Source organism: Mustela nigripes, chromosome 10, assembly GCF_022355385.1.
Source record: "Mustela nigripes isolate SB6536 chromosome 10, MUSNIG.SB6536, whole genome shotgun sequence".
NCBI lineage: Eukaryota > Metazoa > Chordata > Mammalia > Carnivora > Mustelidae > Mustela > Mustela nigripes.
This window is the reverse complement of record NC_081566.1, coordinates 65730415-65755817: the sequence shown is the minus strand read 5'-3', so window position 1 is coordinate 65755817 and position 25403 is coordinate 65730415. Positions and strand designations below refer to the sequence as shown.

The following is a 25403-nucleotide window of genomic DNA, read 5'->3' as shown; positions in this document are numbered from 1 at the left end:
CGACACCCTGAACCTGGTCTCCGTGGTTTTCGCTGTGTGTCCGGGAAGCACCGGTGAGGAGAAGCAAGGCCCTTCCCTGGAAAGGTCTGGGAGCCCAAGCTGAAACAGACACAGAGTAGCCCATGGCAAAAACGCCTCGTGTGCGCTTCGCCGCACACACAGTGTAGAGACTCCCCCAGGGCGGAAACATCGACACTAACTAATATCAGGAACAAAACCCGAAACGTTGGTAGATCAAATTCTAATGTGACAATTTACAAGTAGACAGTGCTCTGCTGGGTTAATAAATCAGAATTAGCTAAAAGACAGTATTCTAAACACCACGTCGCTGGAAACTCCCACTGGGCAGACCCCCTTCGTCAGTTACATTTAGAGGAACGGTCATGACAGGAGAAGGAGCGAGCACCAAGCTCACTCGTGCAGGCCACGGGGTCGCGCGGAGTAAACCCTGCGGTTCACAGGTGAACGTGCGCATCTTCCCTTCAAGTCACGGAGTCCTTCTTCTTCCGGAAGGGTGATTTCAGCCGCTTCCATACACTGGCTTTGGGTTTAGATTTTTTCTCCATGGCCAGCACTGCCTCCTTTTCTTTCCTGCGTATCTCCCGGACGAGGGCATGAAATACATCATCGATGTAGTAGCGGTACGCAGCGGACGTCTCAAAAAAGGGACAGCTGAATTCTCGGGCTAGAGCCAATCCTTCTTCCTTGGTGACCTTTAAAAAAGTAAACATGGGAAAATGTACAGTGGAAACCAGAGAAAATAATCACAACTGCCCCGAAAAGTGAAAAGTGAAGGGGCTATCTGAACACAAAGAGAGCTCCTCAACTCCGGAGGTGTCCGAGCAGAGCTCAGGTGGGAGGCGGAATCCAGCTTCCTTCTCCTCTCCCTAAAAGTGATTCTATTTCTGATCCATTTTAAGGATAACTTTTTTGGAGCACCCCGAGTGACTCAGTCATTAAGCGTCTCCCTTCGGCTCAGGTCATGATCCCAGGGTCCTGGGATCGAGTTCCGCACCAGGCTCCTGTTCATCGGGAAGTCTGCTTCTCCTTCCCCAACTCCCCCTGCTTGTGCTCCCTCTCTCGCTGTCTGTCAAATAAATAAGTAAAATCTTTAAAAAATTATAAAATAAAACATAACTTTTTGGAACAGGAAGTAGTTACAGATAGGAAGTATGTAATTTTTAATTTTCTTAAACTCTAAAAGAAATCCAAAGTCGATATATTCAATTAGGGATATACCATTTCTCCTAAGTCTGAACCCTTTTTCTGACTTTTGCTACCAAAAGCAGCCCAGCAATGAATGTTTTATATATGAATTCCTAGAGAGATTTTCCCAACAGGCATTAATTGAGCAGCACTGTGAACTTATCTATTGTCAAACTACTTCCAAAAAGTCTGTACCCACTCCACAGCTTCTACCAGTAGCAGGACCACCACTGGTCCCGATATGGCTGTCCACCATTCCCTCAACTCTACACCAAACAGCCAGATTCTAAACACTGCTGCCAATCTGAACAGTCTGGCTTCCTCTAGAATCCTCTACGATTTCTCTTACTCTCCCCTCCAGGGTGCCCGCCATCAGGGAGCACATCCACAATCATCATGCCACAACACGGATTCACCAACCAATCACTTTCTGAGGTTTTAGGAACTGAATGTTCCATGAGCCTTTATGTAATATGAACTCCATTTGTTGTCTGATTACCTTCCTGTGGATTTTCTCCTGTAAACTGATTTCTAACATCCAGATTTTATCCAAGTTAATTGCAAATCAGTAGACTTAGAAAAATTTTTAAGGTTAGAAGTTAATTTCACATTTTTATTTTAAAGCAAAGGAATCTATATACAGTGAAATCTGAGACCAGACACATATCTGCTCTCGCCTCACCTGTCTTAGCTGCTTTAGGTCAGACTTGTTTCCTACAAGGACCACAGGGGTATCATCAGTGCGTCGAACTCTGTAGATAAGCTGCTTAAACTCCCGAACCTCATGAAAACTTCGACGATCGGTGATGGAGTAACAGATGATGAACCCTTCTCCTGCCCGCATATACTGATCCCGCATGGCTGTGAACTCTGCCTGCAGGAGAACAGGGTCATTAATGTAATGAAAAAAACCTAGAGCTGCACACAGGTTAGCTAGGGTTTCAGAGCAAAGAAGAGACATGTATCAATTACCTGCTATCCTGAGTCAGAGGGCATGAAAAATTAAGAGAGATACACTGGTGATCTTCTCTACGTAAGCCTCCCCCACCCCCCGTAGAGTGAAAACACCTTTTTCTTTTTTTAGAGATTTCTTTATTTGACAGATAGAGACACAGAGAGAAAGGGAGCACAAGCAGGGGGAGTGGGAGAGGGAGAAGCAGGCTTCCTGCCAAGCAGAAAGCCCGAAGCGGGGCTCGATCCCAGGACCCTAAGATCATAACCTGAGCCAAAGGCAGACGCTTAACCCACTGAGCCACCCAGGCGCCCTCAAATGAAAACACCTTTACACACAGCATTCGGAGATGTAATACCTGTCCAGCTGTATCCAAAATGTCCAAGTTGGCAGGCTCATCATCAATACGAATCCGGATTTTATAAGCATCTTCTATAGGAGGGAAGAAAGGTGTACTATAAACCCATGAACATAGGAATATCCAATCTTTTATTTTTTCTTTTTTTGAGTAGTCTCTAAGCCCAACATGGGGCTTAAACTCAGGACCCCAAAAATCAAGAGTCAAATGCTCTATCCACTGAGCCAGCCTGGCACCCTGCAACCTTATTTTAAAATTCATCTTATAGAGAAGTAGGTTACACACAAGTACTTTGAATGCCCAGGTTTTCTCAGGAATCACACTCAATCCATTGAGATATGTACCCTGGGTCTTCAACGGAGTTGTTTTGTATTTTTCACCTAAGTGACAACATAAGTTTACTCACTCATAATTTAAATTTACAATTCTAAGCTAAAAACAAATTCTTTTCTTTAAAGATTTTATTATCTGACAAAGAGAAAGACAGCGAGTGGGCGCCTGGGTGGCTCAGTGGGTTAAGCCTCTGCCTTCGGCTCAGGTCATGATCTCAGGGTCCTGGGATCGAGTCCCGCATCGGGCTCTCTGCTCAGCAGGGAGCCTGCTTCCCTCTCTCTCTCTCTGCCTGCCTCTCCATCTACTTGTGATTTCTCTCTGTCAAGTAAATAAATAAAATCTTTAAAAAAAAAAAAAAAAAGAAAGAAAGACAGCGAGAGAGGGAACACAGCAGGGGGAGTGGGAGAGGGAACAGCAGGCTCCCCGCTGGGCAGGGTCCATGATGATCCCAGGTCCCTGAGATCATGACCTGAGCCAAAAACAGAGGCTTAAGCCACTGAGCCACCCAGGCACACCTAAAAAGAAATTTCTTTACGTGTATTATTATAATAACCTTGGAAAAAACAAGGACATTTTAAAAAAGAAAAAGCCCACTGAATATTTCCATCACTCAAGTAATCATAGTTTACGCCCCAGTGCACGTCGATGATTTTTTCTTGAGCCCCTGCTCATGACTGTTCCTCGAAGATCAAGAGTCCACTAAAGCAGCGTTTCTCAAACCGCGGGTCGGGAGCCATTAGGATTAGTGAATTGGGAATTTAATGGGTTGCGACCAGCATTAAAATAAATAAGCAGAAATCGGAAAGGAAACGTAAGCGCGTAGCACCTGCAGCGACATGAGCACAGCTTCCTGTGCACAGCACCACGCACACAGTAGAACCACGCACACACTAGTGCCACGCACACGCACACGCACTCGCACTCGCACGAGTACTGGCTACGATGCAGTTTTCCTTCTCAGGATTAGCAGCCAGTCGGCAACGAAGCGCCCTGAAGAAAAGACCCTAAATGGTAAGACCCCCGGACACCAGCCAGTGCGTCTTTGCGCAGCACCGAGCGCCGGCCCGCTCCAGTGCCGGCGGCGAGCGGGACTCAAGACACCGAAGTGTTCGCTGTTGAATCGGGCACCAGTGGCGGAAGGGCGGCCGGCTGCAGGGGACATCGACTGCGTAAGACAGTTCGCTCTTTCAGAGAACACTGAGTTTTGCTTTAAAGAAAAGGGAAAACCTCTGTGGGGCTGGAAGTAAATCATCTGAAGTCCTAATCTGCGTCTCTTTCTAGAGCTCCCGACCTAGCGGGGACCCCAACGCGCACGTCCCACGCAGCACGTCGCGGGCCCCGCGGACCGCAGAGCCGCAGCGGCCAGGGCCAGTGGAAACCCGCCCTGGAGAACCGGCCCCGGGTCCCGCGTCCGGCGCTGCAAGGCCCCGCCGGCTCCCCGCTCGTGCGCTTCCCTTCTCATCCCGGGAGCGCACCCTCGGCACCAATCCCGCTTCCGTACAGCCGGGGACAGCGCTGTCCTGAGTCTGCGTAGAAACCCGCAGCACAGGGCGGGGGGTCCGGGAGGGGCGCGCCAGCCGCGGAGCGCCCCGTGCCGCCCGCGCCGCGGAGACCCCGCTCCGGAGGGACGCGCCGGCCCGAGCAGTGAGCGCGAGCTCCGGGGGCAGCGCGGCCGCGGGTCGGGGGCAGCGCGGCCGCGGGTCGGGGGCCGCGGGTCGGCGCCGGCCGGCCGGACTTGTTCTTCTGCTTCCTTCTGTGGGCGCTCCAACCGCTGACTCATAGTCCTGCGGCCGGGGACCCTCGGCGCGGGGAGCGCAGGCGGCCCCGCGGCGGCCCACGCCGCCCCGCCGCGCGCCGGACAGCCCGGGCCCGCGACAGCCGCGACCCCAGCGCGGGAGGAGGGTCCGCAGAGGCCGCGTCGCACGGACGTCGCACGGGCCGCGGACGTCGCACGGGCCCCCCCCGGGACGCTCCGCCGCGCGGACGGGCCCACGCAGGGGCTCGCAGCCCCGGACTTACCGATGGTGGGGTCGTGGTCCTCGGGGAAGCGGTGGCTGATGAACTGCATGGTCATGGCTTCGGGACGAGACAGCACAGTTACACGGGGCGGCCTCGGCGCCAGCTCCAGCCCCCCCCGCGGGGCCGGCACCTACCGCTCTTGCCCACGCCGCCGGCGCCCAGCATCACCAGCTTGTACTCCCGGGAGAGGCCGGCGGGGCTGCCGCAGCCGCTGCCCGCGGGGCGCCCCGGCTCCATGGTCCCTCGGGACGCGCACCTGCGAGGGCAGAAGGACGCGCTGCGCCCGGGCCGCCCCCGCGCCCCGGATCCGCCCCGCGCCCCCGGCCCCGCCCGGCGCCCCCCCGGGCCCCGGCGCCCCCCCCCCCGCACGCACCCACGGCGCCCCCGGGCCCCTCCCCAGCGCGCGCCCGGGCCGGCGGCCCCCGACCCGCCGGCCCCTCACCTTGCCCCGGGAGGTCGGGCCGGCGACCCCGCACAGCGCTCGCGGGGACGGCAGTTCCCAGAAGGAAAACAAAAGCGGCGAAACCACTCCGGGCTCCTCCTCAGACCAGGGCGCCGGCACGGAGGCCGGGAGGCGGCCCCTGGGGCCCCCGGGCCCTCCGCGCGCCCCCGCTCCCGCCCCCGCGCCGCGCGGACCCCCGGCTCGCCCACCCGCCCGCCCCACGCGAGGTCCCGCCGGTGACCTGTGACCCCGCCCGCGGCCGGGGAAGATGGCGCCACCGCGGGGGGGCGGGGTCGCGTGACGCGCGCCTGGCCCCGCCCCCGGGAGCCCCGCCCCCTCGGGAGCACGGCTCGCGGGCGTGCGCATGCGCGCGGGGAAGCGGGGCGGTCTCGACCGGGGACGCGGGGACGCGCTCTCACTGGGATTGCGTGACGTTTGTCGCAAAACCCGAAATGCGAAGCCGGCAAATCCCCCCGAAATCGCGCGGACGCAGCTCCAGCGCCGGGGCTCCTAGGGGCCGCCGGAGCGCAGACCCCAGCCGCAGGCCGGACATTCCACGCTGGCTCCGCCGCGGCCAGAGTGTGCTGCCCCCAGGAACGCAGCGCTCTCCGGCTGCCCCGGGGCGCTCCCAGGGCCTTTCACCGAACTCGGCAGCAAGCGCGGCGCCCCGTCCCCCACCGCTCTTCGGGGGGCGCTCGCCGGGGCCGGGAGGAGCTGGCCAGCTTCGGCCGGCCGTCTGGGAGCGCTCCCCCGGGGGAGGTTGTTTAGGACGCGCGTCACCCCCCACGGACCGCGCTCGGACCGCGCTCGCAGGGGGGCACTAAGGCCCGGGGCGTCGGAAGGGCTTACTCTCGGAACTGCGTGCAAACTTGCCGACCAGGCTGGGTCATACATAATCTTGTCACACTCATCAAGAGAGGTTTGAAAACCCCAGCGCACGGGTGGGTTGTGCAAGAGAGACGAGAAACCGCAGAGTATTTATACATTTATTTATAATGAAATTATGGTCTAAGTATTTACAACATATAGGAAACCAGAGAATATGTTTATACAAAGCCAGCCCGCAAAGGATTCAAATGTGCAAAAACTGACAGTTCGTATCCCAAACTACTCCTGGTTCAGCAGACTAGTTCCTCCTTTCACACATCAGTATTTGATACAAAAAAGTTCTTTTGGCAAAACCTGTAATGTCATGCCAAGAAAAAGGACAAGTTGCCATTTCGGTCACTAGGTCCACCATCCGTCCTATCGTGAGCAGTCAAGTCTCTACTTTGGCTGCGACCAGTTCTGAGACAGATCACTGTTTTTCACTTCTGTGCTGAGTTCTGACCAGCTTTGGATCAAGCAGTTTTCTCGGACCCAGCTGAAGACACGGAGCTTATGAATAGGGCAATAAAAACTGCAATGACTTTCCGGGACTAGAGAGCCTGCTGGTGCCTGCTTTGCATCATCCCGTTAAAAAGACATAATGAAGGGAAAACCCTCCATATTCCTACGCAGGATCCAGCTAAATCCAACAGCTTTAAATTAGTAAAACTGCATTTTCCAAAACAGAAAAGAATGCAAAAATCAAATAAGGATGAACTGTTCTTAGTTTTAAAGGTGCAGAAAGGGAAGGCCGGACTTAAAATCATCTCCGCACTAATACATAGTAAGGCTTTGTTTGCAACCAGTCGTCAGCAAAATGGACCAAACAGTAGTAAATTACAAAGAAAACTTTCTTTTTGTCAGAATTGGGGACATTCATGTGGATGTGGAAGAGGCTGGACAGGTCAAAGGTATACTGGAGTGACCCTGCTGGGACGCTCTGTTGGACAAGCACATTTCACCGACTGTTAAAAAGCTTCTGAGACAAGTTTGTGATTCTAAGTAAATTTTAAGATACTATGCCACTGCAGAAACAAGGATGTTTAGAAAAGAATGAGACCCCTTTAAGAAAGGGGACACTGCATCTCTAACTTCTGCAAAGGTCCATGATGGTTCCCAGTACAGGCCCCAGAGTCTTATTAAATCAAATGCATGCATTATTGCTAAAGAGAGTCACCGAGGGTCAAAGCTCTGTTCCGCTGTTTCCTTATGGGGCCATCCAGAATGGCATCTGCTGTTTAGCTCGTGGTTGCGATGAAGGGTACTGATACCCCAGACTCCAGCCCTGTGGAAAACTACTTGCATTTTTATGACCCCCATGCTCCTCCTCTTCGTCAGACGAATCTGCAGCATACGCCACCAACCCGAAGCCCTTCTCTGCAGTTTTCATCTTCTTGACCGGATAATCTAGAATAGAGAAGAACAACCCCAACCCATCCCCCACCAAGACAGAAAAAAAAAAGATACCATAAATTCGTTAATAAAAAAAAGATGTTAATTGTAAGTGGTTAGTTGGACACCATTTTGAGGTCACAGGGTCAATGGTCACCCAAAAACGTTGAAGATCACGCGAAAAACAGCACCAGCATCAGCAAATGTGAATCCACCAGAACCATGTAAGAAAACAGAGAAAGAAAACAGAAACACAAAATAATAAAAAAAAAAAAAAAAAGAAAAAGAAAAAAAAAGAAAAAAGAAAAAAAGGAAGGTTAGCAAGTGAGTCTCTGGAGGCGGACACTTCACCTTTTAAAGAGTTAAAAGAAAAGAAGTTAAGAAAAGAAAATGTATTTTCTCCTGTGCGTTTTTATTAGGACTACAGGCAAAGAACGCAAGTGATCCCATATTCCTTTAAATTCTGGGTTACTAGGAGGCAACATTTTTTTTAACAGCCACAGGCTGACGATTCACAACCAAAAGCGCTATAAGGAGAGATGTAGCTCGGTCCCAATACAAAGAAAAATCAATCTTTTTTTTTTAAAGTAGGCTCTACGCCCAACTCGGGGCTTGAGCTCAACTCCCAAAGGTCAAGAGTCGCACGCTCCACCGACTGAGCCAGCCGGGCACCCGGAATCGCAACCCTTGAGTCTGTGTCCGATCACCCCCAGGGATGCAGACAGTGACAAAATCTGGAAATGACCTACCCATCGTTAGCATCTCCTAGGGCTGTCATGGTGCTATGTAAAAAATGTAACTTGACTAACTTTTCTAGACAAAATCTGAAAAGCCTGTGTAACTATATGCTGTCCTCCTAAAAAAAAGAAAAAGTATCCTCCTTAGCCTGTGGAATTTAGAAGTCAGAGTCGACGCCTGAATGCACATCAGGCTGGACGACTAGAATTTAGGAGTGGCCTCGGCAGCCCGCGCATCCCCAGCCGCACCCCACTCACCGTGGCCCCCTGCGCCGGCCCCGGACCCATTCCTGTCCTCAGACTCCGCTTTCATTCCAGTCACTGGGAAGGCTGGTGGAGGCATCAACTGCCTGTGAGAAAAGAAACCAGGACAGCCTTTCAGACAGATTCCGCGGGCTACGCTCCTCTGGTGGACTGTCGGAGCCGCGCATGGCCGTGCCCCACGAGAGGTCAGCAAGCTGTGAGCGCGCAAGGTGTTAGCCAGGCCCCGCCCAAAGCAATGACTGCTCAGGAGACCAGTCCCGTCCAAGGAAAGAACAGCATGGGGGGCGGTTAAGCACCAGATGGTAGCTGGACCCCCGTTCAAGCACCTCAGTCCGTAATATTCTAGGATTCTTTTTTGTTTCTTTAAACGTTTTATTATTTAAGACAGAGAGCGAGAATAGGAGCGGCAGCGGAGGTGTGGGGCAGGTGGGGAGAAATGCAGACGGAGAGGGAGAGGCAGGTTTCCCGTTGAGCAGGGACCCCAATGTGGGGCTGGATCCCAGGACCCCAGGATTATGACCCGAGCTGAAGGCAGACACTCAAATGAGCGCCCCAGGCGCCCCAAAAGTCTAGGATTCTAAGTAGCAAACACAGCTTGGTTAAGACTTCAGTCACTGGGGCTCCTGGGTGGCTCAGTGGGTTAAGCCTCTGCCTTTGACTCAGGTCATGATCCCAGGGTCCTGGGATCGAGCCCCGCATCGGGCCCTCTGCTCAGCAGGGAGCCTGTTTCCTCCTCTCTCTGCTGCCTGCCTCTCTGCCTGCTTGTGATCTCTGTCTGTCAAATAAATAAATGAAATCTTTAAAAAAAAAAAAAAGACGACTTCAGTCACGGCCTCCGCTTAGGAACATGGCCACGCTGCAGACCGTGCAGCAGAGGACAACACCGGATACAAGCACAGAGTGACTCAAAGCCCAGGCTAAGTGCCTCGTGACTGTGAAGGGGGCAGCACCCTCCGTGAGTGCAGCGGTTATCAAAGAGTAAGGGGGGGCAGTTTATTTAAGCTAAAGGACTGCATTACACTTTGATCGATGGATTACTTTTTTTTTTTTTTTTTTTTTTTAAGTAGGTTCCACACCCAACGTGTAGCCCAGTGCGGGGAGTGAACTCACTACCCTGAGATCAAGACCTGGGCTGAGATCAAAAGTCTGACACTCAACCGCCAAGTCACCAGGCGCCCCTACGTTACAGATTTAAGAACACGGAAGCTCACGGAGACCGAGGACACCTGGATACAGTCACGTGGTCACGCTCCAAGGCACTCACCTGTCCCTCTCTCGCTCTTTGCCTGAGGAACTTGCCGGCTTCGATCCTGCACCTTCAATCTCATTCTGACTGGAGAAGCCTGTACCTAAATTAGTCATATGAATGGGTCCATGCTATGAGCAGAAAAATACAGCGGCATTAGCAAACCTACGACTGCGGCAGTGACTTCAGCTCCTCAACGTAACTGTCAAGTGCCTCGTCTTTCTGGCCAGTGGCGGTGAGCTCACTCCCCAGCCCTCTGGGACCTGGACATAAGCACAGCTGGAGGAGAGCTGGTATCTCCCCGGAGCAGCTGCTCATGCTATGTGGGTCTGTGTCCAACTGTCCTCTCATAAACTAGAGTAACGTGCCTCAGTCTGTTTCAAAGAATACTTCAAGGGCTCTGGCCAAAAGTAAAGGTGCTTCTCCTGATAAAATAAAATGGCACCAACACTATACATTTATTTATGGTAAAACTTCACACTGAAACCGCATTTTAAAAATCTCTTTACTTGAATGACCACTTGAATGACGTGTGTGCAGAGAACCACTGCATCTCTGCCCACCTTCAGTCGCCTGGTGGGGACGGGAGGAAGCTACTGCTCTCCTTCGTAGAGCAACAATAAACTGAGAGCCCAGGTTCAAGTACAAACCACGTTCCAGGAGAGTCAGAACCACCTGCGGCCATCAGGAGCAGCGCAGGGATAAGAGCAAGCGGGGAATTCTGCGGCCCTCCTTCTAGGCCCGAGGCACAGACCCTCCACCTCTCTCCCCTTGGAGGGGTTACTTCCTTCTACTGCTTCAAAGACCAACCCACCCAAAGGGAGTTACTCTTGATTTAAACTAATCCCCCAAGGGGAAAAAACCTAATCTAAAAGGATTCCAGAAAACAGAAATCCAGTACTGGGATGATGCCTCATACAGATGTGAACTTATCTTTCTTTCAAGGGAGAATACAGTACGATAAGATGAGGAAAATAAGGGTATTTTATTTAACCTGGTATCCAAGAAGTCCAGACTCTCGCTCATCTGGCAGCTCCTCTGTGAATCGCCTCTTCTGCGCCTGGGGCTGAGCTGGGAGTGGGGGCGGGGGCGGGGGCGGGGGCTGGGGGCCCGCAGGCAAGGCAGTTTTGACAGGAGCAGCAGGAATGAAAGGCCCACTCATCGGACTCTGGGACCAAAACAAACCAAGGGGGAAAAAGGTGTGAGAATGTCCAGCCATAATAAGGAAAACAAAATCACAACAGACTTTAATGATCCACATGTCCTAGAAATCCTGTCTTTCTGGTCCGTAGCTGCCCTCCGGGATCGTCCGCTGACCAGAGAGCCTGGCCTCCCCACCTCCATGGAAATGAGACACTGACAATCTCTCCAGTGCTTTGAACTCTCAGGAAAAACCTGCTGTGCCCTTGGGCTACTAGGGGCAAACACAACCAACAAATAAAAATTCCAGCCACTCACTCAGTCCAGAAGGTATCAAGCAGAACAATCTCCAACTTAGACCCCTTAATCAATGTGATTAGCTCTTTCTGCATTAAAAAGGCTGCTAACGCTTATGGCAAAGGTGAGTTCACTGCTGCTTCTAGGGAGAATTGTTACAGCAAGAGAGAGTCTATCCAATGTTTAAAAGACTGTTCCAGAAAGGAATAAGGACTGATCCAGGACGCATCAGAGAAAACAGGCACCTCTCAGAGGACTGCTCTCATGAAACGAATGGCTAATACCTGCTGAATGCCGGGTCATCTCACTCAACCCTGCAACCTCTGAGATATCACTACACCCAATTTCTAGAAGGGAACCAAAGCCTGGATAGGCCAAGTCACATCCCAGGATTACACAGCTCAATCACAGGAAAGCACGAAGAACCCATGCAGCTTATGTCTAAAGCCCAACCCTAAGGGCCGGCTCGGTCATACTCCTTTCTGATTACTAAGCAACGTGGCTGAAAGCTGGAGGCCTACTGCTCTGTCAAGCGCAGCAGGCAAGTAGTCAGGACCAGGGGTCCCAGCCAGAGTTTAGGGAAGCCTTCTGCTGTTTCAACCTGGGCAGTCCCCTCCGGTGCTCACAGCCCACCAGTGAGGACCGGAGCCACGGTTTAAGGCCACAAGCTCCCCCGGCCCGGATATACGGCGAGAGGCCCGAGGAGAAGGGCCCGCCATCAATGCGCCCGCGTGTGCTCGCTCGCTTCTCCCCTGCCCCAGAGCAGGGCCGCAGGCCATCCACCCGGAAGAGCTGGAACTACCAGTCCCTCAAGGTCCAGTTTTGTGCGTGGTCTGAGAACTACACGACAGCATTCAAAACCCTTCAGCTGGCAAAGTGCACGGATCTCTCGGCCCCAAACTCCTGCACGGGGGCGTCTGTCTGGAAGACTAGCACCTCTGCTGCCGTCACGGGGAGGCGCGCGGGCTGTTCGCCAGCACCGGCCCGTGGCGCGTGCCCCGCCGGGGGATCCAGCGTTCTCAGAGCCCGGCCCACGGGCAGAGCGCGCGCGGCCCGCCACGCCTAACCCACAGGCCGCATGGCCCTGCAGAGGAAGCTTCCTGACTCCTCTTCTAAACCGCCGTCAGGTGGGGAAGGCCCGTGACACGCATCCAGAGACCCGGGCGGCATCGCACACCCACGCAAGCGGGGCACAGAGTACCTCCCGTCGCACAGAACCAACCCACTCTCTCTCTCCTCCTGAAGGACACCGCCACCTCCACACCTCTCCCCGGGCCACCTCTCCTTGAGGTCAGTGGATGCGGTTCGCGCCCGGCGGCCTACCTGGCCAGCGCCAGCGGGGGGCTGGACTTGCGTTATCGGGTATTGTGTTGGCACAGGGGGGACTCCCGTAGGTAATGCTGGCAAGACTCCAGGTGCCAGAGAGACCGCTGGTGGCACTATGCTTGGGACTCCATAGGGAGGCTGAACCGGCTGCTGAGGAGGGGGAACAACAGGGTAACCAGACTGATAGCCATTGGATGGATAATATGGTGGCTGAGGAGGGACACTACTTAGAGCAGAGGGTTGTGTATAGCCTGAGGGGGAAGAAAAAAAGTGTTTAATCAGCTGCAGCAAAATGAGACATTTTAGCTGAATATTAACCTACTCTCTAGGGAAGAAAAACACTGAGGGACAAACGGCTTCCCAAATTACTGTAAGCGGAAGGGAGCACTGTCAGTGCCCCAGCACGGGCCAGCCTTAAACACCCTATTCTGTACGTAAACACCACTAACAAACTATTTCTTTTGCTGAAACACTTTGAGACATACACACCTGGTAAGGGCACAGCAGTATTAATCTGATTCACAAATCTAGAGTATTCAGCATGAACCTGCAAGAGAAGGGAAAGCGAATTCATACGGGACGGTCCCAATTCACAGAGCACTCGCAAGGGTCGATGAGACAACTCCAGAACCACAGTAGCTAGGAATGAAAAATAGTCTCACTGATTACAGGCCCCTGGGTGGCTCCATGGGTTAAAGCCTCTGCCTTCGGCTCAGGTCATGATTCTGGGCCCTGGAATCGAGCCCCACATCGGGCTCCCTGCTCGGCGGGGAGCCTGCTTCCCCCTCTCCAGCTCCCCTGCGCTTGTGGTCCCTCTCTCGCTGTCTCTCTGTCATAAATAAAATCTTTTATTAAAAAATAAATAACAGGGCGCCTGGGTGGCTCAGTGGGTTAAGCCGCTGCCTTCGGCTCAGGTCATGATCTCAGGGTCCTGGGATCGAGTCCCGCATCGGGCTCTCTGCTCGGCAGGGAGCCTGCTTCCCTCTCTCTCTCTCTGCCTGCCTCTCCATCTACTTGTGATTTCTCTCTGTCAAATAAATAAATAAATCTTTAAAAATAAATAAATAAATAAATAAATAACAAACAAAACTATTTCTACTGATTAAAAAAGAAAAAATTTCCATTGACATTTCAACCAAATTTAGACTTGTTTAAGCTAAGTTTTGATAAGGCACGGGGTGCCTGGCCGGCTCAGTCGGTGGAGCATAGGACTCTTGAGGTCAGGCTTGTGAGTTCAAGTCCCACACTGGTACAGAGATTACTTAAAAATGAAATCTAAAAAAAAATAATAACAGGGGCACCTGGGTGGCTCAGTGGGTTAAGCCTCTGCCTTCGGCTCAGGTCATGATCCCAGGGTCCTGGGATCAAGCCCCACATCGGGCTCTCTGCTCAGCAGGGAGCCTGCTTCCTCCCTCTCTCTCTGCCTGCCTCTCTGCCTACTTGTGATCTCCCTGTCAAATAAACAAAATCTTTAAAAAATAGTAATTATAAAATAATAAAATAAAATAAATAATCTTTAAAAAATAATAATAATAAAATAAAATAAAATCTTTTCTTTTTTTAAAGATTTTATTAATTTATTTGACAGAGAGAAAGATCACAAGTAGGCGGAGAGTCAGGCAGAGAGAGAGGAGGAAGCAGGCTCCCGCTGAGCAAAGAGCCCGATGCGGGGCTCGATCCCAGGACACTGAGATCATGACCTGAGCCGAAGGCAGCGGCTTAATCCACTGAGCCACCCAGGCGCCAACCCCCTTTTTTTTTTTAAAGATTTTAAAAATAAAATAAAATCTTAAAAAAATAATCCATCAGGGGCGCCTGGGTGGCTCAGTCATGAAGCGTCTGCCTTTGGCTCGGGTTCTGATCCCACGGTGCTAGGATTGGGCCCCACATTGGTCTCCCTGCTCAGGAGAAAGCCTGTTTCTCCCTCTGACCCTCCCCGCCTCATGCTCTCTCTCATTCTCTCAAATAAAATCCCCCAAAAAATCCATCAACCAAGGAGCGCCTAGGTGCCCCAGTCGGCTGAGCATCCACCTCCTGCCTTCAGCTCAGGCTGCGGTCTCAGGGTCGTGGGACTGAGCCCTGCACTAGGCTCAAGCTCAGCACAGAGCCTGCTTGAGACTCTCCCTCTGCCCCTCCCTCCCTCTCTAAAAATAACAAAATTTTAAAAATTAAAAAATCAACTGGGGCAGCCTGGGTGGCTCCGTCAGTTATATGTCTGCCTTCGGCTCAGGTCAAGATCCCAGGATCCCGGGACTGAGTCAAGCGTGGAGCTCCTTGCTCAGCAGCGAGACCGCTGCTCCTTTTCATGCACACGCACATCTCTCTCTGACAAAATCTTTTAAAAAATCAATACATCAATTAATTTTAATAAGGCACACTCTATAAATTATTAAGCCAGGACTTGGCAATCAGGAGCACGGATATCAGGAGCTTCCTAAGTTGGCAGACTGGATTCAGTTCTGAGGCACAGAATCATCCAGAGCCAGAAAGAAAGTTAGGAAATTCCTAAGTTGTCAGTGTACCTACTGCAAACTCATTCGTTCTTTTATTTACTGGACTTGTCCTCAGAGAGCTCAGGGCTCAACGAGTTAGTGCAGCCCCGTCCAGCTGTTCGTCATGCCCTGAGTCAGTAAATTCACGTGGCGACGGGGACAGGGAATGGCCAGGGAAGCGCCCCGGTGCAAGGGACAGCAGAGCAGCTACTTCCCGAAAGCAAACGACACAGCTTCCCGAAAGGGCGCCCTTAAGATACCAAATAACAAAGACCGACACGTGCAACCCCCACTGCTGACTGCCTTCAGGGGCTCTCCCCACGGCCCTATTGGTTTCACTTTCGGTTACTAGATTACAGAGTAGAAAGAACACTCGATCAAATCAACAATGAGCCCAAAGGCTCTGCTGACCGGTCGTAAACTATTCTAGCTCTACCCTTACTAACAAGCAGAATTTGGAACTCCCACCGGTAAGCAACTTGGCCAAGACTGAAAGCACTGTTTAGTAACCCACAACACGTGATTTTATATGCTGTGCCGTGGGATTCAAAATTCCACACCAAAACAGTCCGTAAAGGAGAAATGCATGCCAGCCAGGACCCCGACCGGGGAAGTCTGTCTTCCTTACGAGAACTGAGTTGCTAGAATGGTGAACCACTTCCAAAACTCTCGTCCGCCCGGAACCTCAGAACATGACCGTACCTGGAAACCAGGTCCTTGCAGACGCAGGGCGTTAGCATGAAGTCATGCGGGCTCATGGGGCCCTAAATGCAAGGACTGCGACCCTTCAGGGGACAGACAGACAAGGAGACACAGGAGTAGGCCAGGAGACAACGGGGCAGAGAATGCAGCTCTGCTGACATGGGGAAAGAGTGCAGAGGCCGGCGTGCTGGGAGAGCCATGGAACATTCTCCCTCACGGCATTTGTTCAGAAAGAACCAATCCTGCCCACGCTTTGATTCTCAATGTCTGTCTGGCTTCCTGAACAGTGAGAGAATAACTCCTTGGTGTTTTAAGTCCCCCAGTGTGTGGGCCTTTGGTATGGGAGCGCAGCCGAGACCCAGCCCCGCAGAGCAGTGCTCCTCTGTGCGTCGGGCGCAGGCGTCACTCACTGTTTGCAAGAGGTTCTCACAGAGCTTCTTGGCAGCAGCCAGGCCTTCTGGTTTGGGGTGACTGCAAAGAAGATCCGAGAAGTCAAACACAAGGAAAGGATACAGAATGCTGATTCCACTTTGCACGCTGCTCACAAACAATATACTCAACCTAGTACCAAAGTAAGCTCCTGAAAATCACGACCTCATGTCTCTTACCCTTTAACCTGTAACTAGTATCGTGAGGACAAATACTGTATTGGTCTGAGATACAGGTATTAAAAAACATTTAACAGTCACTAGAACAGCCCTAAAATGCATTAATGTCACCAAAGGTTTAAATGAAGACGACGTTAGGCTCATGAACGCTCATTCCAGGGTCACAGCTCCGTATAACACCCAAGAACCCGAACACTAAAGGAGACAATCCCGCCTCCTAATTCAACAGTTCTTCCTGCGGACACGACGAAGCAGTCACTGCCCAGCACTGGCCCCAAGTCCTCAGGTTACCGTTAATTAAACCTATTTTCTTCCTCCCACAGCATCGCTCCTACCCGGGCAGAGCGGCAGACAAGTGTTCACACACAAGCGTCAATAGCACCACACGTACCTAATGTAAATGTACATCGGTTCGAAAGCTTCTCGGCCAGATGCTGGCTCGATGCAGCCCGAGCCTTTCCCTCTGAGGAAGACTTTGGCGCCCGTTTCAATCTGAATGTGCTGCAAATAGGAGCAGCCTGGACCTTCCACTTTCTCCTTGACGTTGAAGGTGGGCACAGCGTGCTCCAGACCCACAAATAACTTGTCTTGAACGTAATGCATCTACAGGACAGAACAGTTCAGATGAAACTCACAGCACACATGAAGTCCTAATCATGAAAATCGTTTTGCAGAAAACTGGACTAGTCCAGATACTTCGAATCCCCGCCAGGACAGGGATCCCCTGGAATTTCCCCCATGAGCCCGCAGAAACCAACTTATAAAGTAGCTTCATCTGGAGGAGCACTACGCGGGCTACGCACCTACCTAGAACAGCAACCCCTTCCTCCATTGAGCAAAATCTACTGAACAGGTGCAGAGCAAAGACTCACTACTAAGTGCACCCAAAGCCGCTGACGGCTCTAAGTCAGTGGGAACCCAGAGCACAGTCTTCTGTGAAACGAGAGGCATGTCGGGTCGTCCAGTCAGCCCTGTGGTGTGCTCCACCGAGGGCTGCTCTCTCCCACCCTGTGTTCTAGGAGGATTGTATCAGCAGAGTCTTACTTCACCAGACTCCGCCTTCTTAGTCCTCCAGCTGCCGTCACGGGGACAGACACGTAAGCAAACCACTACCTTCCAAATGTACGCTGTGGGGACGCCTGGATCTATCGATGCCCTTTCTAGAATATACCAAAGTAAACAGATGTGTGTTCCGATGTTCACTGCATCACAGAACATGAAATGGTCCCTTAACAGGATGCGTTAGCCGGTCAGCCTCAGGCTGGACATCAGGACATTCCTTCACACTTTCCGTATTATTTGGCACATGTCACCTCTACAGAAATGACAAAGCTGCTCATGAGCTCTCCACCGAACATACCCCTGACTGGAAGGGAGGCTTCTGGCTGACGGCTGGAGACAACTGTGCAATGGGAGCTGGCTGGTGATACACAGTGACTGTCGCACCATTGAAAGTTGGACTTGTCCCCGTGGCAGCTTTGACCACCCCGTTGGTGATAATCTCTTTGATTCGGTTTACGGCTCCTACAGAGAAAGTGAGATACGATACAGAGGAATAAATGAACTGATTAGAACCCACGGACAAGCCCAGGCCAATCCGCAACCACCCCTGTACCAACCCACTCTGCAGGATACCCCGACACACGGTCCTCGGCCTCTCTACTCCCCCAGCACACGCACGAGCAGTTCGTACATGAGTCACGACAGCCGCCCGCAACCTTCTGCCAAGTTACTCTATACCGCCCTGTGCTTTGTCCTTCACAGAAAGGGGGATGTGAACCAAACCGCTACTTACTGTCCACTAATTCCCGTGTCTGGCCCTGAACATGAAGGTATAACGGACGATCCCTACAAAGAGAAACACAAAATGATGATCCCACACCGCGCACAAGCAAAGGAACCAAACGGGTCACCAAATCCAGTCTGTAATGTTTCCAAATAAGTAAATGGGACTACATACAAGAAAATGGCCGTTAACCAACGTCTAGGAACGTGGTTTTACAGCTAATGAATAAGCTTTTCTGGTTGCTTCACGTTAACTCGTCTACACATGGATCAAATCTGTTTTGTTTTTTTTTTTTTAAGATTTTATTCATCTATTTGATGGACAGATCACAAGCAGACAGAGAGGCACACAGAGAGAGAGGAAGGGAAGCAGGCTCCCCGCCGAGCAGAGAGCCTGACACGGGGCTCAATCCCAGAACCCTGGGATCATGACCTGAGCCAAAGGCAGAGGCTTTAACCCACTGAGCCACCCAGGCGCCCCGGGTCAAATCTGTTCTTACGGGCTCGTGCACACTGGCAAGTAGTCAACGGAAACAACCTGACATCTGAGAACAAAAGTCCTTCTTGTTGGCTGTCGAACAGGGAGGGGCAGTTGTGCTCCAAATTAAAGGGGCAAAGTGACGGAGCAGCCTGTGGACCACGTCTGTGAAGCCCACAACCCAGGGGACTCTAGATTTTTAATGTAAAGTGGTTTAGATTCCGATCTGGATTATAATAATGAAGATCATCCAAAACCATACAGTTAATATAAAGCTGTAGGTAAAATAATAATAGTATTTAAAGACAAGTTCAAAACAGCAAATAGTACACATACAGAATTGAAGTATGTTCCTGGTTTCATGTGGGGACCAAGTTTTTTTTGTTTTGTTTTGTTTTTTAAGATTTTATTTATTTGACAGAGAAACAGAGAGTACAAGTAAGCAGAGAGGCAGGCAGAGAGAGAGAGGGAGAAGCAGGCTCCCTGCCGGGCAGGGAATCCGATGCGGTGCTCGATCCCACAACCCTGGGATCGCGACCCGAGCCGAAGGCAGCCGCTCAACTGACTAAGCCACCCAGGTGTCCTGTCTCAGGTGGGGACCAAGTTTTGCCTCCTAATTATATTTAGTTTAAGCCAATGTGGAAAATGTCACAGTACCTGACAACCTGCCCTCAAAACCGAGTCATGGGAAGGATTTAACCGTAGGGGGCAAAATCTGTCAGCCGAAAACCTCACAGCTGTCAGAGAGGCAACGAGCTGTCTGATGAAAGGAGATTTTTTTTGTTGTTTTTTAAAAGATTTTATTTATTTATTTGACAGAAAGATCACAAGTAGGCAGAGAGGCAGGCAGAGAGAGAGAGGAGGAAGCAGGCTCCCCTCGGAGCAGAGAGCCCGACGCAGGGCTTGATCCCAGGACCCTGAGATCATGACCTGAGCCGAAGGCAGAGGCTTTAACCCAGTGAGCCACCCAGGCGCCCCAGGACGTGTTTGTTAAAAGGGAGATTACAACAAAGTACAGACTCTTTTGTTGGGGGAAATATTCCCATACAAAAGTTTGGAAGCATAAACATTAAACGTAGCAATTATCTCATTTTATACTTTTCCATAATTTATCTCCTCTGATAAAACGTCACCTATGAAATAAAAAAAAAATCCAAAGAGCAAGAGGAAGGCACACAGCGGCCGCCATCCCTCATGCGCCCTGGTGACGTCCCAAATTCTACTACACAGCGTGTGCATACACACACACCGAGCTACTAACCCAGGGTCTGCGCGGATCTCCTACGAACAAAAAATATGAAACTACCGTGAGCTACGTGTCCGAACTTTCCCTAAAGCAGACAATGTGCATACACACCCTGGTCCCACTTTGGCCTTCTCCTCAGCGGTCATGAATCTCCCTCGAGTTGACACAGCAGCCCCACTAAGTCGGCTGATCTGAAAGGGAAACATTCTATCAACAAGAAGACGTGGCAATGGCCTATTTCAAGGACGCCCCCGATCGTTCCTTACACCACCAGCGAGGAATGAGTTCCCTCCCGCACCCAAAACCTCAACAACATGGTTTCCTGCTCAGCAGACCCGGAGCCCACCCACACCTGTTTCTCTACCTTCCCTGAGAAGTTCCTCTGCAGTTAACTGAACCCAATCCTGACTCTGGAGAGTATGACCCAAACCCACCCGTAAACATCGGACTCCTGTGTGCTTTCCCGACCGCGGCGACCAGCCACTTCCCCCCCAGGGCCCATGTCCGCCCACCTCGTCCTGAGTCTGCCCTCGAGTCAGCAGGTTCCGGCATGTGAGAGGCACATCGTTGATTTCGACCTCAGCTACCACCAGGTCATCCTTGCTTTTACTGCTGGTGAGGCCTTTGCCAGCAGCCTGAAGCTACACAAGAGAGAAACTCTGTAAGATGAAAGAATGCTCCTGCTGTGTAATCCACAAGCGCCCCTCCCCAGGCCCCACCACCAGCACCTTCCTGCTCCCTTCCCGAGCCTCCAAACACACCTGGAAATACTCCTTGTCATTCACCGAAGACGAAATCACAAGTGAGCAAAACCTAAGCCGACATCAAGTACTGTCAGTTTACTCGAAGGCAATCATCAGATTTCTCTGGGAACTTGGCCACATGTGTGTTTCTATGACCGCATAACCCCAGAAACCCTACAGACTAGAAGCTGCCATCTCCGCGAGGAAAATTAAAAGACCTTGTGCAGTCCGACACAGGACAGAGTCCAGGGCACGATGCGGAGTCCTGCAACCCACGCGCCTCATCTGGGGAGCGGGACACAGCCTTCGTGCCAACACGGCAGCTGCAACGTACCCCGTGCAACTGGCCCCATCCTCTCACAACAATCTGGAAAACCCACGAAGTTTCTCTAATGGACAACCCATTACTCTAATAACGAAGAACCAAGAGAATGAACGAAATGCCAAGCAAAATCCTGAAATCTGATCTGGTTTCTCTCAATTTAATCTATGGACAACTCCAGATACCGGATCGGAGTTATCCGAACAAATGTTCATCCCAAGATGGCCTTCCGCAACCCTTTGAGACCTTGGACCAATGTTCGGCGAATCTGCTCAAAGAAGATAAAATACAGTTACTTCTTAATGTATTAGATACATTTTTAAGAGATTTATTTATATTTTAGAGAGGAGAGAGAGATACTCAAGCAGACCACACCCAGCTTGGCACCCAACACAGGGCTTGATCTCACGGCCGCAAGAGCACGCCTGGAGCCAAAATTAAGAACCAGATGCTGAAAAGACTGAGCCACTAGGCGCCCCACATCAGACAATATTTCACAACGTGCACAAACTACACGACTCCACAACGTCTCGTCTTTGTTCAGCCCCTGCTCAGTCCTGGCCATCATCGAAGGTGCTTATCAGTGCTACCTCACGGGACTCCCTGTGGTGACACAGGTGTTCGCTACTTGCCGGGGAGAAACGGGGCAACAGCCCCATGTCCAAAGGCTGTGACAAGGAGCTGAATTTTGAATCTTAATTCAAATTTTATTTATTTATTTATTTTAAAGACTTTTTGTTTATTTATTCGACAAAGATAACAAGTAGGCAGAGAGGCAGGCAAAGATGGGGGTGGGGGGGAGGCAGGCCCCCTGCTAAGCAGAGAGCCTGATGCAGGACTTGATCCCAGGACCCTGAGATCATGAGCTGGGCCGAAGGCAGAGCTTAACCCACTGAGCCACCTAGGCGCCCCCAAATTTTAATTTAAATAGCTACATGTGGCTAGTGACTACTGTCGTGGACCACACAGGTGTGCGTCACCAACCCTATCAGAAGAGGAAACTGAGGCCCCACGATGTATCTAAGCCACACAGCCAGTAACTGAGGACCCTCGGTTTCAAGTCCACGTATTCTGGTTCTAAATCCATGCTCCCTCCTGCTGTGCTCAACTGCTTCTCAGAGGAAACACGTGAATAAATGACAAACATCAGTGTTAAGAATGTTAACATTCAAGGAGCACTCCACCTCAGTGCGCCGTCACTATTTCCCTGCAGAACTCAGAAATGCACAGTTCGCTCAGTCTTTGCAAATGATAACAATACAATGAATAATGAACTTCCAATTCACTAGAAGTTCCCAGCGATTCTGCACAACTTGGGTATTTAAATATCCAGATAGACAATGGCTGTTCTGTGGCTATTACACACATACACTGGACGACTAACAAAAAATCATTATCCCCCCCCCCCCGCAGCTATACCAATGTCCTTGACAAGTAAAAACTGTCCGTGTTCAAAGTGAACAACTGTCATTTGGATATAATCGCCACAGACATGCTACTTAACACATTCGTCACCCGAATTGCATTTTCGAACACAGAACCCATCTCTTCACTGGAAGGCAATTTTTAATTGAAGCCCAAAGAACTTTTTTCAAATGAGAATTATAATGCAATGAGCTGCCTTAGAACACACTGAATTCTCCAACGGAAGAGGCTTTCCAGGAAAAGCTGAACCCCGACTGTCAGAAATGACTCTGAAGTCAGACATGTGCGTTACTGATCGTACACAATGTACGCTCAGGAGCTGCATTTCTCTTTGGAAACTGGAGACAGTTATCCGTCCCGTCACGCTGCTGCAGAGTCTGTCTTGAGGGCAAAGCGTGCACTCTGGCAACACAAACAGCCACAACAGTCATTATTCTCTAGGAGGACTCTTGTCCCCTATGGCAGCATAAATTGAAGACTTCAAAGTTCAGCTCCATCCTAGTTTGAAATTTTAATTATACCAGAAATTCTGTAAAATGACCAAATAATTTCCTCAATTTCTGTGAGAACAGCAAAACCACCAACATATCAATTTCTCATTTCATGTCCCATTCAATCACACTGTAGGCAGTGACTGAAAACCTACACAGTCTGGAGAACTTTGTACGTATGCATTTACTTTTAGTAGAGCTGACTAGAGACATTTTTTTTTTTAATTTTATTTATTTGACAGACAGAGATCACAAGCAGGCAGAGAGGCAGGCAGAGAGAGGAGGAAGCAGGCTCCCCGCCGAGCAGAGAGCCCGATGCGGGGCTCGATCCCAGGACCCCGAGACCATGACCTGAGCCGAAGGCAGCGGCTTAACCCACTGAGCCCCCCAGGCGCCCCAGACTACATTTTAAAGCTCCCCTGATTTACACGAAGGTCTCTTGACCTCAGAGAAAACGCGCGTATTGAGAAACGTGTTCCAGCGTCCCTTGACACCATTCCGTCCGTAGAAAGTGAGCTGAATTAAGTGAACAAAGACAAAATCAACTATCTGGCCCATAAACGTAACCAAACCAACCAAAACTGCCTCGAAAAAGCCAATGACAAAGCGTCCTGTGACGCATTCTAAAACTAAGTGACCCTGACATGACGGTGAGGCCGCTTTCTCCTTCCGACCACGGGGCGACAAGGCAGCCCTCCCGACGCGGGCCTCGGCTCCCTACCTTCTCAGCGGCGCTCTGGGCCGGCTTCAGCTTCCCCTTGGCCATGAGCATGGCATTGATCTTGGCGGCCACAGCAGCAGCAGCATCCAGGGCGCCAGAGGGAGCGGCCGCGGAGCCCCCAGGGCTTCCCCCGCTGCTGGGAACCTCCCCCGCCGGGGCCGACGGCGGGAGGAAGAGCAGGGGGGCCGGAGCGGGCTGGTCCCACTTGCTGCGGCGCCTACAGCAGAGAAAGGCGAACCTCAGGCCCCGAGGAAGGCCCCTGGCTCGGCCTCGGCGCCCCGCCTCCCCGACGCGGCCTTCCCGGCCCCGAGTCTCCGGCCGAGGTTCCGATCCCCGTCGCGACCCCGACGGTCGCGGCAGGTCCGCTCACCGCGCCCGCGCCCGCGCCGACCCTCCCGTCCGGCCCACACGCCCGCGGCCTCCTCCGCGTCTCGGCCGGGCCCTCCCGGGGTCCCTGCTTCCCTCCTGCCCCCGGTCCCCGCCGGCTCGCTCGGGAGCCCCCGGGCCTGCGGGCCACCCTTCTCGCCGCAAGCCCGGCCCTCCGGCGCGCACACGGCCCAGCGGGCGCCCCCGCCCGGACGCAGCTCCCGGAGGCCGCCCCGCCTCTCCTCCGGCCCCGGCGCGCTGCGATGCCGCCGCCCGCGGAGCTTTACCCGCCGGCGCCGGGATGCGTCGCGCTCCCCGCGGACATGGCGACCGGCTCCGCTCAGCCACCCGCCAACTACGCCGCCACCACCTCCCGTCACTTCCGCCCCCAACGCCCTCACGCACAGCCCCTTCCGGTCGCGAGGAGACGCTGTTCCGGCGAAAGCGCCGCTTCCCATTGGACGCCTGTTGATTTCCAGGCCGCCGGCGTCCTCGGAGCCAGGTGGGGCCCGACCTTCCTGCGCGCGCCCTGCCCTTGAGAAAGATGGCTGCCGAAGCGCGCGTCCCGGCGGGATCGGGGCGAGCAGGCCCATGTTTGTTGTGGGCACGGCGGTCGCCGGCCAGACAATGCGCAGGAGTCCGGAGTCGAACGGGTCTCTCCCCGAGTGCGGCCACGACCTCCGGCCGGGAGCGAGCCTTCCGCCACGGGCCCGCCTCACGCCTCCGTTACCTGTTTAGGAAAAGGCCAGGGGCACGTCCCAAAGGCCACGTGAAGACTTTCTCTGGTTCTACGTCTGCGCGCCAGCCACGGCTTTCAGAGCAGGGGCGAGGGGGCGCCGCGAGGGGGCGCCGGCGCCCGGGCGGGAGAGCGGAGGGAGGGCGGGGCTCGGGGTGGACGGCGGCCGGGGGCGGGGCGGGGCGGGGCGGGGCGGGGCGGGGCGAGAAGGGCGGGGCGGGGCGGGGCGGGCTCGGGGCGGACGGCGCTGGGGCGGGCCGGCCCTGGTGCTTCGCCCGGGGGAGCCCTGGAGTGGGTGGTGGCCGCCGCGCGCGACCGCGTTGGGGGTCTGGGCCTGCGGGACTCCCGGCTGGACGGATGGCTTGCAGCGCTGTTTTTCTCTTCTTGTTAGAAAAAGGTTTTATTTCTTTATTAGTCGGAGAGAGAGAGAAAGGGCGTAAGCAGGGGGAGCAGCAGGCAGAGGGCGAGGGAGAAGCAGGCTCCCCACTGCAGGGAGCCGGACGGGGGCTCGATCCCACGACTCTGGGACCCCGACCCCAGCCCCCCGAGCCACCCCAGGCGTCCCAGTGCTGTTTTTCAAAGGAGTTTACATCCTGGTGAGATTCAGAGAATGCAGACTCATTTGAAACCCGAATTCCTGTTTTCCCTTCAGCATTTAATGTTCTTTCGTGGGCGCCTGGGAGGCTCAGTTACTGAAGCAACTGCCCTC

General features: G+C 52.7%; 2 protein-coding genes and 1 non-coding gene across 7 annotated transcripts; all 3 read right to left on the bottom strand.

Moving 5' to 3' along the window:
* Window positions 1-226: 226 nt before the first annotated feature.
* Window positions 227-5491, bottom strand: RIT1 (Ras like without CAAX 1). The gene is made up of 6 exons (XM_059413722.1): window positions 5311-5491; window positions 5003-5124; window positions 4869-4925; window positions 2517-2590; window positions 1889-2080; window positions 227-713 (listed from the first exon to the last, which is right to left on the bottom strand). Exons 2-6 carry the CDS (start codon window positions 5103-5105, stop codon window positions 483-485), a joined length of 657 nt encoding a protein of 218 aa, XP_059269705.1. The 5' UTR covers window positions 5106-5124; window positions 5311-5491; the 3' UTR covers window positions 227-482.
* Window positions 5492-6282: 791 nt separating this feature from the next.
* On the bottom strand, window positions 6283-24824 carry KHDC4 (KH domain containing 4, pre-mRNA splicing factor). Of its 5 annotated transcripts, none has more exons than XM_059413716.1 (14): window positions 24364-24821; window positions 23593-23809; window positions 20403-20531; window positions 20002-20081; window positions 18177-18229; window positions 17742-17905; window positions 16773-16984; window positions 16184-16244; window positions 13069-13126; window positions 12577-12830; window positions 10811-10984; window positions 9835-9947; window positions 8565-8656; window positions 6283-7584 (listed from the first exon to the last, which is right to left on the bottom strand). In XM_059413716.1, the coding sequence occupies exons 1-14, from the start codon at window positions 24549-24551 to the stop codon at window positions 7385-7387; spliced, it is 1995 nt and encodes a 664-aa protein (XP_059269699.1). In that variant the 5' UTR covers window positions 24552-24821; the 3' UTR covers window positions 6283-7384. The 5 variants fall into 5 exon arrangements, with proteins under 5 accessions (XP_059269699.1, XP_059269701.1, XP_059269702.1 ...); XM_059413718.1 differs by lacking the exon at window positions 24364-24821 and adding an exon at window positions 24246-24340; XM_059413719.1 differs by lacking the exon at window positions 6283-7584 and having other exon boundaries at window positions 8566-8656; window positions 9835-9919; window positions 24364-24824.
* LOC132026349 (small Cajal body-specific RNA 4) lies at window positions 17329-17457 on the bottom strand. The gene has a single exon (XR_009406868.1). It is a non-coding gene; the product is annotated as a small Cajal body-specific RNA 4 (non-coding RNA).
* Window positions 24825-25403: the final 579 nt, after the last annotated feature.

Bases quoted from the DNA above. Each gene is read 5' to 3' on its own strand.
- RIT1 (XM_059413722.1), bottom strand. From the start codon at position 5,105: ATGGAGCCGGGGCGCCCCGCGGGCAGCGGCTGCGGCAGCCCCGCCGGC. The intron at 2,081-2,516 runs GTATTACATCTC...GTTCTCCTGCAG, and splicing joins TTTTGGATACAGCTGGACAG to GCAGAGTTCACAGCCATGCG. The intron at 714-1,888 runs GTGAGGCGAGAG...ACTTTTTTAAAG, and splicing joins ACCTAAAGCAGCTAAGACAG to GTCACCAAGGAAGAAGGATT.
- KHDC4 (XM_059413716.1), bottom strand. From the start codon at position 24,551: ATGGGCCTGCTCGCCCCGATCCCGCCGGGACGCGCGCTTCGGCAGCCA. The intron at 20,082-20,402 runs GTGGGCGGACAT...TTTCCCTTTCAG, and splicing joins GAGGGCAGACTCAGGACGAG to ATCAGCCGACTTAGTGGGGC. The intron at 7,585-8,564 runs GTGAGTGGGGTG...TCTCTATTCTAG, and splicing joins GGCCGGCGCAGGGGGCCACG to ATTATCCGGTCAAGAAGATG.